General features: G+C 40.6%; 1 protein-coding gene across 1 annotated transcript; it reads left to right on the forward strand.

The window, feature by feature from the left end:
* Positions 1-3,160: 3,160 nt before the first annotated feature.
* Positions 3,161-13,970, forward strand: LOC119725620. Its single transcript, XM_038197099.1, has 4 exons — positions 3,161-3,433; positions 9,202-9,617; positions 11,941-12,081; positions 13,203-13,970. Exons 1-4 carry the CDS (start codon positions 3,389-3,391, stop codon positions 13,264-13,266), a joined length of 666 nt encoding a protein of 221 aa, XP_038053027.1. The 5' UTR covers positions 3,161-3,388; the 3' UTR covers positions 13,267-13,970.
* Positions 13,971-16,094: the final 2,124 nt, after the last annotated feature.

A 16,094-nucleotide genomic window follows, 5' to 3' on the forward strand; every position in this document is an offset into this window, starting at 1 on the left:
TTTTGTGTGTGTCTTTTCGGGGGGGGGGGGTGGCAGCCCCTCCCCCCCCCGCGACGCCCATGCACCCCCCTAGTTATACGCCTCTGGGTAATATTATTTGTATTTTTGTAGTTGTGTTTAGATTGACGTGTGTGGATATCCACCTCTGTAATGTCTTCTCGTGTTGTAAGAATGATATTTGATCAAGTTTCAGAATACATAAACTGCGCTGTAATACGTACACAGCAACAGTTCTTATATTTCCATCAGCATTTCAGGCAGGTTTTGTTGTCAACTACGGGTGTCGGCATAAGCGAAACTCCGTAAGCTGTTTCCTCTGCAATAAAGTCACGCTTATACCAGAGGTCACATAAAACTTGACTAAGATCCATATCATGTTCCTTTTTAATGATTGCAGAAATAAACAGAGACGAAATTGACAAACACGTTACATTCGAAACAGATCACTACAAGCGGGTCTATATAGGCGCCCGCATTTGACACAAACTTCCGAAAATCTGAAAATGCTTTAGAATGGGGAAGAAGGCATGTCCCCAGACTTCTTTATAGCATGGACACGCCATTTTAAAATATCAACAACAAAAAACCTACCCAAGATATAGACTCCGCCCCTGTGTTCTCTTTTCATTGTAGCCTTTTTCTTTCCTTCTTTCTTTCTTTTCTTCTTTTTTAATTTTTTTTTTTACATAAATCATGTTTGAAAGCAGGCAAGTATATATTTAAGGTGAGTCTTATTAACAGTGACGTTACTATATGGGTTAAACTTCTGGTGGCATCCTGTAATAGCCCCAGAAATGTAACCGTAGTTGGCCACTGTTTTTTTTTTTACATTGGTATTATTATTATGCTTCTTTTTACATTGTAATTATCATAATAAATGCTTAAATTGTTTTAGATTTGTTTTTGGCAGAGATACCCTTTGTGGCAATGAGTTCCCGTACAACAAATTTATTCTGACGCATCTGGTCCGTATCCTCATTCGGTAATTATAATTGCGTATGTGCTAATTGTTGATTATGGGTGAGCCTTAATTAAACTTGTTTACATGATCCACGAAATTAATCCTTTTTTTTTTAAATCTGTCTTTTTTTTCGGTTTTGTTACGCGCAGGAAGTTGTGTAGTCGAGGGATCAGGTCTAAAACTTATGGGAAACGAAATGTAATGACGAAAACAAAACTGCGCCGGATGACATAAGAACGTGTAGTTGGCCCATCGTAATTCTTCAGTTTTGTACAAGCAAATCTTCGAATTGCCTTGACTACAAGTCTTCTTAAATTTGAAATCTACTCATTCTTTGACATTAAAAGAAATCCTCATGGGGGCGGAGCTAGCTAGGGTCCGAAACATGCCCCGGAATATTTTGAAATCTACGAGGCCTTCCAGTGGCGCGCCTAAAGGGGGGGGGGGGGGGGGGGGGGGGGGCTCAGAGGGCTTGAGCCCCCCCCCAGAGGTTGTCAATTTGTTTTTTTTGGTGACTTTTTTTTTTAGTCTCACAATTTGACCTTGATGATATGTATGTGGCCTATTTTCGAGTAGTATAATAAGTGGCACCACCAACGTCGAAAAAAACTTTTTTTTTACGGCCAAAACTTTTGGGAAACATTCTTTTGAAATTTGTTTTGAGCCCCCCCCTCCCCCCACCCCAGCCAAATCCTGGGTGCGCCACTGAGACCTTCGCCTGCATTCTACAGAATTCGGAAAATAAATTTTGGAAATTTAACATTTAATTGTACTTGTTTCCCTTGTTGAATGGTATCATAAGATTAGTTGTGGAGGCTGAACGGGGGGGGGGGGGGGGGGGGGGGGGGAGAGAGAGTTGCAACCCCACCCCACCAGTTATTTGTTTTGTTTGATTGATGCCACTTTGGCTAGTTGTCGGTCCGAGCAGGAAGACCATTGCACCGCAAATTTCTTCCCAAAAAGCTTAGCTTTTTAATCTTTCCCTGGTCCGTTTTTGAGGTTTTTGTGGTTTTGATTTGTTGGGTTCTGAAACGAAGTTGAATTTTCCCTTTTCAACCCATTCAATGGTTTTTATGTTCCACTCCCTTCCCCACCCACCTCAACTTCCGGGCTTTGCTTGATGTCGGACCAAAAACGGTGTCGGAACGTAAAAAATGCCATATTTAGTGTTTAATTAGGCGAAGTTAATTAGGCTGTAACGTCATGATTTTCCCACGATGCAAGTTAAAATTTCGAGTTAAAGTCAAGGCCATTCCTGTTGTAAAACGAAACAAATCAACGAAAATTTGCCATATTTTCATTTGTAGTTTTTAAACGTTTTCCCTTTAATAATAATAACATGGATTTGCACAACGTACAGTCAATCAAACAGGTTCTCAAGGCACGTGACACTATGATTATTACCCCTGTTCATCGGGCCATTGAAAACAATCCAAATTCTATCGTAGCCCCTAAGCAGTATTCAGCTCGATGCAGGCTGTTATTTAAGCGCAACCGGCTATAATTCCTTTTGTTCAAACGAAAACTGACACAATTAATGAAATATCGTATCAGAAAAACAATAGTGCGGGGAGTGCTCCTTCAATACACGAGAGACGAACGCATTGTCTTTTTAAAACTTCACACTAGTTTATATTAGGAAATGCACTGGTAGTTTTCCACGCTGATGTCATGAAACGATAATATTATCAATTTGGTATTTTTCTCTCTTTTTTTCTTGATAGTGTCTAAAAAAAATATCCACTGTTTCCCCCATCATTTTCCAATCATAATTTCCCTTAAATGCTCTTTATTCAATTATCGAAATTAACCGCATAGCCTGGCAATTATACCACGCTTGTTATCAACTGCATACGTAGGCATTATCGGCAACTTTGATTGCGTAATTGTAACATCCTAAGCGCGCCGATTTTCCCCTTTCTTAACCAAATTATCTAGCTTATCCGAAGTGTACTATCTTCTCGCTCGCGTCACATTATAATTGGATACTTTATAATCCAATGGACCGAAAAGAATATATCGGCATTCCGGTTCCTTGTTCATTGAGAAGGATGTTTCTGGACCGGCTCCGCCCACGATGACTCGAACGGGATGACTGCGAGTTATTTACAAACAACGACCGGGGATTCCCCCGGGGAGGAACGCGCGCTGTCCGAAACATCCGATCCACCCGCTCTACGCAGAGCCGAACTGATGAACATAAGTGACAACGTGTATAAAAGCCAGCTTCTTTGATGGTAATCAATCATTGTGTTTTAAGCCATCGATGCGGACAACTTCAGAATTCATTCAGTCAGAAACATAACCCAGACCAAGTCATTGTTTTATCATCATTTTTCATCAGTCAAGAGACGAAATTTTGAACACGCCTGACAGCTAAGAGAGACGACTGAGTTCTAATTGATTCAGCAGATAACTTAGAATTGGATGAAAACAAATCTAAAGTTTGTGAGAATGTATCGTACAATGGAGGTGAGTTAACAGACATGAAAATATTTGTTGATCCAAGTTGGATTGAACAATTGTTTATATTATTGCAACTTGGTTTTTTTTCTAAATAGTTAATGCTCACTGAAGACTACAAAACAGCGTTTAGCAATTATAACACTTTCTTACTATCAGTTTGTAAACATGTTTAAAATACTTGACATGTTTAGAGTGAGGATGGATAGTGTTTAGCTATTGAACATTGATGTTTAGGAATTGGGCACATAATGTTTAGCATCTAAACATGTTTACAAAGTGATAGCAAGATTGTGTTTAATTGCTAAACACAGTTTTTTGAGCGTGTAAAATAAGTTACAGTTGATGACATTATTGTATTTTTTTGTTTAAGCCTACGTGGGATCGACTGTCGACTTTTGCTTTTTTTTAAACCCTCAAGCATGATGTTCATTGATTTGAGTTTTGAGATGGACTCCGAAAATTTATGGTTTGAAAACTGATTCTTGTGGAGTATCCCTGAAGTTTAGTTGAAAATATTTACTTTAAACTAGCAGGAATCGATAATGCGATGTAGATTGGTTGAGGCCGGCTGTCAGCAGAATTTATAGCAATATTTTATGCATCGATGAGGCAAGTGTGGATTACTCAACACGCTCATTCAGATGCAATTATAAATTTCTTCATTCTTTCTTTTTTGCCATTTAACGAAATTAAGAGAAAACACAAACAACGCAATAGTTTGACACTACTTTTTCTGGGGTGGCGTAACAATTATTTATATCTAAAAAAAAAGTAAAAGCTCTGTGGTTTATTTACGATACTACAGGTTCGCACTTGTGAGATTTTCGGACAATTTAGTTTTCCACAATTAGTTCCCAAGATGTGGGCTCATGAGGCACAAAAACGTTGGCCTGCTTCAGTTCCTCCCTGAAATTTAATAATGAAAAAGAAAAGCTCTCCAATAAGTGTTACTCTAAGATCAGAGATTACTATTTAAGTTCATGGCTTCAAGCAAAAATGCTCCTAAAACTAAAACCAAAAGCGTAAAAAGAGTGTCAATTTGCGCTTTGTACAATTTTTCCATGACGATATTGTTAACATGGGAAATCCCATGCTTGCAAATTCTGTCCTTGATTTTGAAATGTCCCACACGTTTAAACGCTATTCACCGTTTCCGCCTATAATAGTGAATTCTGATATACATGTATATAAAATTATCATTTGATTTTAAGAGGCAATGGGCCTTAAGCACAGGTTGGCCATTTTTGTCGAGTTCCCTGATTGTATGTTGAATGGGATGGCGCCAGACTATTTTATGCAGGTATTATTCAGCCTTATATTTTACTGTCATTTTTTTCCTTTCAATCTGGCTTTAGACATTAGGGAATGTTTTCATTCTTCGCAAGTTCCAAAAATTAAAAATTTACCTCACTTTCAATTCAAAAAGATCACATGATATTTAAAATTGACTTGACTTGTGATTGACTTGCGATTGACTTGTGATTTACTTGTGATTGACTTGTGATGGACTTGCGATTGACTTGTGATGGACTTGTGATTAACTTCGGATTGATTTTGGACTGACTTGTGATTGCCTTGTGATTGACTTGCTGTTGACTTTTTTGTGAGTAAATTGTGATTGACTTGTGATTGACTTTAGATTGATTTTTTGACAGGCTTGTGATTGACTTGAGATACCTTGCGATTGAGTTGTGATTGACTAGTGGTTAACGCGTGTGTAGCTGTGCGAGACTGGATAAAATGAAACAATAAATCTGTCAGCAACTACCAGAATATACCTACTCGCATCTGCTCACCATGGAGCAATATGTTTTTTTTTATTCCTCGATGTTCACACCTAATATATACTAATATAAGTGACTCCATCATTCAAGTGGGGAATAACCACATCAATGATTAATTAAGCACACAGCAGCAAAACATTCCATCCCAATGAGGTTAGAGGAAATTAGTGCGCAATAATCCAATTATCTCTGTGGTCATTGATCTCACACGGAACTGATCGAGAGATCGGGGTTTTCGAGCCGTCTGGTTATGTAAAGCGTGTAATTCACACAGACAACCAGCGAGTGACGAAAGACTAACGGTGAATTATGCAATCAGCTCGCCACGCGCCATCCAGGATATCAACCTGATATCATTGGTGAAAGTCTGTCATAACATTTTCGACCTTGCTTGGGTTGACTTTACGGGTGGACCGTCCCGGATTCGGCCACAAGCCCCGCCCATTTTTGGTTTGTTTACCTTCCTCACAGCGCAAGTGACTGCTGAGTCCGTGGTCAGCTGACCGAAAGCCGTGAGCTAATTGGTCGATGCGTGTGGATTGACAGGCGGGGAGAGTTCATTCATAAAGTTGGCAGCGTGTACTCGTATTCGTAGCTGGGTTGCATGATGTCACTGTGCGTGATCAGTTCACTATATACACGCATACAAGTGTGTATTTGCATGCAATCCGGGGGACCCCCTATGTACCTTTTTAGGAAGATCTCCTATGTGTTTTGTACATACAGAATCCAAATTGGGGACCTCTTGGGAATTGGGGACCCTATTGTCCTCTATTGTTCAACGTCCCCTATTGAATGCAGAAACAAACTCTGAGTGTTCGCTAATATTGTTGTCACGATCTGCCACGACGCTGCTGGCGATCATTATACGATCTGGTCAATTTGACGGTGCTGCTTAAAAACTACTCAGCATGTTAGACTTGTTAAGCAAAAAGTCAACATCTCCAGAATATTGGCTTTGCTAGTAACCCGCTTGTGCTAACGAAAAAAAAACAACAAGAAGAGTGCTTGTGTTTGAATAAACGAAATCCAATCAAACAGATCTGTGATGGACACATAATTGTCACAGTGTGTGTCAATAGGTCATGACCTTTGACCGAGGCAATGGTCGAACTTCCGCTTCATTTGACCACCGCTCGAGTTTCGGGATTTCCTGGATAATTGTGCAATGACCAAAAGTCAGTCAGGTGACGTCACCAATTCGATAAAATGGCATCGGATCCGGCGTCAAATTCGGACAACGCTTGCAAATTGACGGAAAATCTACAATGATTCAGTTTTGCCAAAAATTCCCATGCAATTGACGCTTACAGGCTGACCGATTTCAGTCATCGTATTCTACTGCCTCTAAAGCCTCTTTCCTTGTACACTTGGAAGAACCTTATTAGAAACTGCATGCATAATATGCTATTGTATATAAGCTGACTTTGACAATTTTTTCTGCAAGTTATCAATTTCATAACGAATAATAGTTATTCCAAAATGTCATTCGACCGATCTTCCAAAATTTCAATTTAACAACCAATCAAACTCTATTGATCACAACAGGCAATTGAAAATCAACCGATTCAATCATGTCAGAGGTTGTGTTTATTTTTGCCATCACTCTTCCGATTATGTTTTGCCAAAAATAATATTTAAAAAAATCTGTGTTTATTTATTGATAAAAAGAACAAATATGTTCCCGTCTCGTCCAAATGTATCCACTATTTTTTTTTACCACCAAGCGACGACGTTTGCGGAACTATCATTTTGATTCCCTTTCGCTTGTCTGTCAATAAACGACTCGGGACTTTCACTCGTGTTTCCCAGCCGGTTCCTTATCGTCCATCCAAGATGTTGCATCACACACGCCGTGTATTCCTTTGGATTGAATTACATTTTCGTGTCGTAGTTTTGTTGAGAGTATCATTTTCGTTAGCAGTGGATATTCAAGTTGCCACATGTACTGGAGACTTGACGCGCTTAACTTCCGCATGCAAAGCCACGTGTGAAGTATGTGCTTATTTCGATATGGGCACTACGACTGTTCACCATAATTATGTCCACATTTTACGACACCCATAAAAATAACCTTATAGTGTTTTTTTTTTGGTCTCAGAAATTCATGAAACGAGTTGCGAGGGGTTTCTGGACACGGAAGTGTCTCTAACAAATATGGGCACAAATATGCTACTTGCTATGGTGCCAGCTGACCTAAATGTTCATGCGAGAATGGGTGACATTTTGTGCCTATAGGGCACCAGCTATCGACGTTCGTCACTGGTACCCACCGTTGCCAGTAATATTCTGAATACTGGGAAGAAAAGGCATAATGCTATCCCTACAATCTCTATCCCCATGGCTTACTTTATTTTCAACCTCGTTCCAAAAGTGAAAAACCAGGTAGTGGTGTAAGCGGACTGCTCAACACCCTGGGAACGAGGTTGATACCGCCATGAACAACGTAACGCGCGGTCGTTTCGTGCGCATGCGTCGTGCGCATGCGCAATCGTAACTTAGGAAACAAAGTCTGGTTTGTTGAGGACGGCTCAAAGATATTACAGTTTACATGAGTGTCAGAACTACTGCAGCTTCGGAAGCTAAATGTCGTTAGCTTCGCAATTTGTTCAGTAAGAGTATGTCTGCGTGACATGAAGCACAACTTTGAATATCTATCTGTTTCAGTACGTTATATCCGCACGTGCAATGTCCATAACACAAAACTGCATGTAAAGACGTGTTTGTTATCGTCAAGAACAGGCGGATATCGAGACGCGAATTCAATCATTGCATTACTTATTATAGCTTTAGCAACTGCTTTCACTCTTGAGCAACCAACAAAAAGATATGCCATTGCTGCTCTTTCAGTTTCTGTTTGCCATAAGAATGCAATAACAAGGACATTCAATCGGTATGGAAAGTTCGTTGAATTTCTCTCTTTTATTAATTTCGGAACGTTTTAATTGAATGGTGCAATCACTGCAATACAATAGTTTACTTCATCACAATTCAAAACAAGTCAAATTCATCTTCTCAATACGTACATAAAAGTACACATATCAAAACACATAATAATTTTACAAAACCTAAGAAAAACAAAGATATTAAAACACCAGTAAACTATCCCTACTTTGGCAAAATAAAGTGTTAAAAAAAAGGTAAGAATCTATTAAAAAAAAAAAGCTTCTTACTGTAAAAAACAATTTTGCCTGCCGAATGTGGCTTTAACTATTACTTATCCTTTCTTCCCGAAACAAAACAAGGAGATCTGGAGAAAGTAGTCTATATATTCACGTCCAGAGAATTGAATTCATGACTTTTTACATAATGTGCGCTTTCTTATGGGATATTGGCGTCTGGCGTACGTCCCCACTTAAGTTCGCATGCAAACAAGCGTGACGACATTATGTCCAATGGCCACTAATTGGTCGATGTCGGTTCATCGAACTCTCATTCCACCTGTTAGTTTAAAAATGAAGAAAACCCATCATGCAGGCGTTTTATGCCTGACACAAATGTGGTTTAAACTTCGTTTGAACTCAATGCATCATCTACACAGCGGAAGTGTAGAAATAACAGTCTGCTGGGACAACAACCAGGGCTTCCTTGTCGATAGAGGGTTAATAACACCTCGTTTCCTGCACGACTTTATACAGGGAATCTCAGTTGCCCTACATACACTGACCTCATTGGTCGGGAAATTGCATTCATAAGCATTTAATTTGTACTGAACTCCCAATCAACACGAAATGTTATGAGCAACGGGCAATAAAGGCACCAGACTATAGTATAGGATATAATTAGACGTCACAGCAAACGGCTTCAACTAATGATGGCGCCATGGAACGCTAGATATAGCTAAAAACAATTGAAGCAACATGCCCAAATGCTTGCAGGGATGGTGTTCCAGAAAGTCCCCTACCAATTCAATAAGGCTCAGTACCTTCAGCAATGACTTGAATGTAAATTAACCAAAACACATCTATTTCGTTTCTTGCCTCACTGCAGAAAGAGTCCCTCATCTGTGGTCTGGTAGCCGTAGCCGTGATGTTCGCGTGTGTGGCTGAGGCAGGGACCATCAAGCGAGGCGCTAGCGACTCCGCCTTCAACAAGCCCCTCCTCACCCCCGAGATCATTCACAACGCTTTTAGCGGTAACGGGAAGAACGATCACGATTCTATCTCTATAAACCACTCGGGCCAGATCCCCTCCAACACAAACGCAGACAATTCCCAGGGCATCCCCAGTGGCAACTGGCAGTCCGGGGATGTGTCTCTGTTGCAGAGCGGGAGTGGGAGCGGGCAGCAGGCCAGCGAGACATCCACTACGGGGAAACGCGCCGCTGGCCCCCACGGAAACCGCCACGACCTGCCCGCCAGGGCCATCTGCCCGTTCGAGTATGTGAAAGATGAAAATACAGCCAGGTAATTAAAGTCTTCTCCTTTTTTTTTACCCTTGTACTAACATTCTAGATCTCAAAATTTCATTTCGAGTATTTCGCTGTCATATCTTAGCAGCACAAACCAATTAAGGCTATAGTGAGCGCTAGTGTCATCTGCAGCGATCTGTCGTGTTTCTTTCAATTCTAAAAAAGAACTCAAAATCAAAATATTGTCTGGTTTTCCTGGTTATTGAAAATCGACTGGGAATTTATTTAAACATCTAAAGTTTCATACTACAACTAGAAAAATTAGTTGGCTTTGACCTTAATGTTAATTATTTGCATTACTATTATTTTGTCCTATAGTCAATACTATCGACTGGAAAAATCTAGTCAGATTACGTGATTTTCAGTTGCACCCAGCTGACGCTGAACAGCTAGTCAAATTTAACTGGTTTCTAGTCAAATCTGGCTAAAGTTTGTTGTTGTTGTTGTTGTTGTCTTTAGAGTGAATGAGTGTAACACGCACACCTGAAAATTTGTCGGTATTTCGCATTACAATGCGTGAACTTTTAAGTGCCCCCTCTCTTGTTGACCGCAGCCCAGTGTGTCAATTTCCCCTCCAAAATGTTAAGCTTCCCCTTTAGAATAAGTCCGGGTTCCTTACAAACAAAATCACTTTCCCAGGAAGGAAGTAGATAGTGTAATTTACGCTTAATGTGCATTCATTGTGGAAGTCGGCTACAAGGATCTATATGAGGGTATCCCTGAATCTATTTTCAGATCCAGTTATTTCCTTGCAGTTTTGAGCCACGTGACGAGTGAAGTCGGAGCTAAATATAGCAGCATTTGCTTCCCCCATTCGGCATCTCTGGGATGGGAAACAAGTGCAATGTATCGGTGTAGCGTTGGTTCAGGGGCTAGACGTTGTTGGTTTGATACACGATACTCCGCCGCCGCGAGAGGGCGCTATCACGACCAACCAATATCACCCACGAACTCGTCAGAACAACGTCTAGGGTTGCAGACCACTCAAAGTCTTCAGTATTTGAGCATGCTGTGGGTCATGAACTGGAGGGTTTGTAAAAAATATGGGCGGAAGCCGTGCACAGGACTGTGAGCTTGTAGTTCCGTTCAATTTGGATGAAATTGGGGCCCTAAAAGCGCTCTATTTTGCAATGGAGTGTAGGCATTGTTTTTCAAAATGGCGATGGGCTTCAGGACTATTTTAAGGGGTGATCATCTTCGGATGGAAATTTCTCCTAAAAGTGATTAGTTGACCCCCCGTAAATTGAAAAGAAAATGAAAGATGATGACATAAGCTTTAATTTGATGTGTGTCTCGAACACCTTGGAGAGTTGTCAGTATTTTTCCCGAATTTCTGAATTCGGAGCATTTATCATTGGGGTCAATGGAAGTTTATTTACTGGTCTGGAACCCTAGGCGCGGACAATTCATACTGGTTGTGCTATGCGCGCGCACCTGTTTGCCCTAATATATGCAGCGCGCATTCAAAACAAATCATAGTAGTTATCGCTGAGGTGGGTAATCGTGTATCAAACCATGGCAACGTCTAGCCCCTAGACTAGTGAAGCGTTAACATCCGACTTCACAAAATATAGACTCGCAGTATTGCGCATGCGTATAGGTATGATAATTAGGAGAGTGACTGGTCACGTGCGAGGGATTAACCAATAATAGGTAAAAGGAGTCCAATTTTCACAGGAGTCGGCTGATTTGCCCAAAGCTACTTTTAATCGGCCATCAGCCTGGGGGTTGGTCGCTATCAAAATGAGGGGAATAATGCTCCGTTGTGATTTTTGGTAATGTATGCATGCACCCCCTGTAGTTGGACAAGATGTGAGAGCATTGCAGCGCGGCAGCTTTTTGGGTGCTATCCCTTTTTGAAGAAAAAAAGTGGCAGCCATAACATGCTTGTTACCCACAATTAGTCCATTTCAAGCATATTGGCGGCCATTTTGAAAATAAAAATGAAAATGATAACACCCCAAAACTTCCAGCGCTTACACTACAAAGCTACCACACATTTTCAAATTCTAGATGTGTATACCTTGCCAAAACAATTGCATTTATAATTAAGAACATTGCTCTTTTCGATCATTTGATACCGGTGGCCCAATTTTTTGACCGAAACTGATAGCTTATCCCATTGATCTCCACATGGAGATCAATGGCCTATCCGTAAAGCGGATTTACCCTTCCCAGCGACCTGTTTGCGGGTTGGGGAGGGGGAGGGGGGAGGGGTAGAACCGAATGCTGTCCGTTGCACGGAGACCACAATGATGCAATGTGGGGAAACACAACTTTTCCATTAACACTTGTTCTCCTCCCACCTTAACCCCTAGGAGACCTGCTCAATTGATGGTCGCTAAGGCAACCCCTGGCAGTGCCAAGTGCCTCGACCCCAACTCGGGTAAACCCGCGAATCAGGGCAGTTGTGTAATCGTGAATTACTCCATCCAGGTGCAAATGAATAACACGGGAAGGTAATTATAGCGTTCTGAAATCTTCTGTGATATTGTTGCAATTATGCACACAATGTAATGATTTTCGACCTATCAATATTTGGCCTGATTCTCGAACTATTGAGCGCGCTATACATCGCGACGCCATTCTAGGACTATGAGCAGACCTGGGCCAAGTTTGGGCAACGGACCATTTATAGTCGACTAGTGGTTGATTTGTGACGTACCTTACGCCTGCGCACTGATAGCAACGTGCGATCGTCCCTAGCGTAACACTGGTCAAAATGTCATCGCAAAACTTCTGGATCCTGGCTCTCTGCTAGCGTCGCGCGCGGCTATTGGTTACCAGAGATACAACCAGCCCCAGTAGGTAATTGGTTCCAAATAGTCGACTATGTAGAGTAAACCACCGTCGACTAGACAGAGTTCGGGCAAGCATTAGTCGAACTATGGTTAACCATTGGTCAACTATAGTCCTTGCGCGAATTTGGCCCGGTATGATCCAAGAATAATTGATGCATGTGCATGGGCGTCGCCAGTCGTGGGATCCCTTCCCCCCGAGAAGCAAAAGAAAAAGAAAAAAAGGGGAAAAACACGAGTCTCGACAAAATTGGGGAAAAAATAGAAAAGAAAAAAAGGTGTGAGGTCATACTGCTGTTAATTTTATACACATGTGACAAACTGGGCATCCGCAGGGTTGTCAGTGGGGGTGGGGTGCATGTGGGCAACTATCGAAAGAATGATAAATTGAGAATATGCTAGCAAATGTACGAAGATTGGGGGGGGGGGAGATTGATTCCCCCCCCCCCCCCCAACAAAAACCGGTGACGCCCATGCGCATGTGTTGCTTATGCGATTTCCCATATTCACGAGGTGTGATGTCAATTTACAGACAGTAGCCGCAATGCCACAGCTATTTCAGCACCAACATATTGTCATTATTGCAGATTTTGCTGTCATTTAATCATCCTTTCTGTGGTGATTCATTATTGTGTCAGTAAAATGACAATAAACCAATCGGCCAACTTTTCGGCCAAGCTGTTTTCAAGTTAATTGACATTCCAGCAACAGCGCCCTCAGTTTTCAGGCAAAGCACGGAGAAATTCTCACGAGTGTTATGGTTGTTGTTTCCCATTGCTTAGCTGGAGAGACGAGACTATTGAAATTGCCGTGGCCAGAGTATGCGTTCTGGACAAAGAGGACTAGAGGACGGACGAGTATCGCCGAAAGAGGGCGCCACTCAGGTCTACATGACGGGCAATATGCGCGGGTTTTCACGAGAGGTCGTGTTGGCGGGTAACTTTTTTGCCCCTCCATATTTTAATTTCTTCAAAAGTCTGCGATTTAGCAAGATATTAAAATGTGCAGGGAAAACGTGAGTGCAATTCGCTTCAGAAAACCGCGAGAATCGATTCAGGACTGCTTGAAGAGACACTGCAATTAAATGAAACATTTTATAATATTTATGGAGAAAAAAATATCGCCGCTATTTATTTATTTATTTATTTATGAAGTAAATAACGAGTGTGTATGGGATGTGTGTGCATATATGTCAAGGAAATGTGTATATTTTTACATGATGAAATATTTATTCTATGCAGCTATTTATTGATAGAATATAAAGTCAACGTATACTTGCCAAAGTCGTGAAGGTACCTCAGTTAAAGAGAGAGGTGTTTTTAAATTTATAGGATGCCAACTTGTATTTTATTGACTTTTAAAAAAAATGTTAACTATACATTTTTCAGAATTTTGACAATGATGCAAATTGTGTAGCTTAGCGAATGAACAACAAGTGTAAACAGTCGTAGATCATTTACATTGAAGGCATGCACTGAGCTTGCGCAGTGTTGGATCCGTGCACGCGAGTGCGCCCTCAGCGATTAGAAAGGGAGAGTGGGGGAGATCATTTGCTCGTATCCCCCGCCCTGCAAACAGGACGCTGGGATACTCTGATAAGCTTCACAAATCGTGTGAAGGAAGTGGCCTATGACCTATGTTTAAAGCATCTGGCTGCAGCTGTTCAAAACCGCAGTTAGACAATGTGCGCAAATGCTATCCGAAAACGTCCCATAGAATTGCGTACATTCCATACCGGATGTGATTTCTGTTTCATTGCGGACCATGTGGACAAAATTTTGAGCGTTGCATAATGCAATCCGGCCGTTCGTGATTCGAAACGGAGCCTGAGTGAGTGACGGGAATTGTAAATTAACAACACAGAGAAGTTTTACAGAATTATGGCGCTTTTCAACGAGAAAAAACATCTCTAAACTGGAATAAAAGAGTAATGAATCAGTCTTAACGGCCGTTTCAAACCTTGCAGAGTCATGACCTTGATGACGTGCAGGTCACTGGCCACGCAAAATCCAACCAATCAGAGTGTGAATTCATCAGAATATCCCAGCGTCCTGTTTGCAGGGCGGGGGTACGAGCGAAGGGAGATCACAGGAAGGGAGACAGGGACGCTCACGTGAGGGCGCTGTGGCCATTGGTATCCACTGTGGAGATCAATGGCTGTGGCTTGATGTCAATTCACAATAAGTCTTGCATAATTGGTTCATGCTTTGCGCGCGAACGGTAGCCGTTCCGCGCAGACGTTGAGCCCCGTCCACGGACCTTTTGAAATTGTATTTTTCTTTAAAGCGCCCTCTCTTGAACGTGCACGAAGCCAATACAGTAGGTAATAATGCGCGCATGATGAACGCGCGGGTGGGAATGCAAACCGATCAGAAACGACAAAGCAACAAAACGACTGACGAACAGAAAATTAAAATGTAAACAAATATACAGAAGATAAACAGAAGACAGCAGTAAACAAACATTAAGAAAGGCTTCCTCTTTTCGAACTGAGAAGATTATAAACGGACAGATTTTGGCACATTTTGTGCAAACGAACCTGCCATTATCTACATGTTCAACTATATCCCCTTAACTCTGTTTTAAAAAGTATTCCAATGTAGTTCCTCAAACACGCAGAACTAACTAACACAACCGTAGGGTACGTAGATACTAAATATACAGGTACAACGATTACAAAATGTAGAAAACAAAGTGAGTGGAGCTGATTTGGTAGTTTTATTTTTTGATGTTTGCAAATGTTGTATTTTCCCTTTAAAATGCCTAAGACTAAAACAGTATTTGCGTGCGCAAAATGATATTTTCAGCCGATTTTTTTTTGGCTTGAAAACGCAGTAGTGACCGTGTCACGTGCTTGTTACCGTGTTTGCTAGTAGCAAATTATGTAAAATTTAGTTTGTATAAGATAACTATTTCTATATATATATATATATTTCAAATTCGTTTATAAATTGAAAAAAATACCGCAAACTTTGTACATTTCTTATAATTTGAACAATTCCCATTTTATGAAAGTTAGGAATACCTCAAATATTATTTAAGTTATTAAATATATCAGCTATAAGTAAATATACAAAGCCTAACTAACTAGTATACGCAATTTTGTGCGTGGTATTTGCAACATAGCTTCATTTGATACTTATTTATGTCCAAAACTATTCACGAAAGTACTAGCCTAATAATTTATGGACTTATTCCTCGGTGGGTTTTGCGAAAATATAAATAATAAAGAGTATTTTTAATGAAATAATGCAGCCAAAGGACAGGTTGTGAAAATGTTATTGTTCTGCATTGTATAATGAGGAGAATAAAATTGTGCTGCAAAAAAAAAACGTTTTTCGTCCATAAATCTTCTTCGTATTGTTGCGTGAATCTGTGCCATTCTTTGGCTTGATAGGTTAAATGCGCCAACTATTAATGATTTTTTTGATCAAATTATGAAATATTTGATGATAAGGCTCAATTTGTCCATCCGATGTTAGTCAAGAAGAAATTTTTAAAGATAGCTTGAAGGTGGAATTTACTCTTTCTTTTTTTAAAATTTACATATTCACTGGGAAGCTGTGGTCCAATGGTTACAGTTCAAATTATTTCAATTCAGTTTTATTTCATAATTTCCATAATGACCACAAATAAACATAAAACATACAAGTAAATAACAAAGATAAATCGAA

Source organism: Patiria miniata, unplaced genomic scaffold, assembly GCF_015706575.1.
Source record: "Patiria miniata isolate m_02_andy unplaced genomic scaffold, ASM1570657v1 HiC_scaffold_19, whole genome shotgun sequence".
In the NCBI taxonomy this organism is placed as follows: domain Eukaryota; kingdom Metazoa; phylum Echinodermata; class Asteroidea; order Valvatida; family Asterinidae; genus Patiria; species Patiria miniata.

What these genes read in the sequence shown, in the direction of transcription:
- LOC119725620 (XM_038197099.1), top strand. Translation starts at nt 3,389, where the DNA reads ATGAAAACAAATCTAAAGTTTGTGAGAATGTATCGTACAATGGAG. An exon ending in GAATGTATCGTACAATGGAG is followed by an intron (nt 3,434 to 9,201) that starts GTGAGTTAACAG and finishes GCCTCACTGCAG; the next exon opens with AAAGAGTCCCTCATCTGTGG. An exon ending in CAAATGAATAACACGGGAAG is followed by an intron (nt 12,082 to 13,202) that starts GTAATTATAGCG and finishes CCCATTGCTTAG; the next exon opens with CTGGAGAGACGAGACTATTG.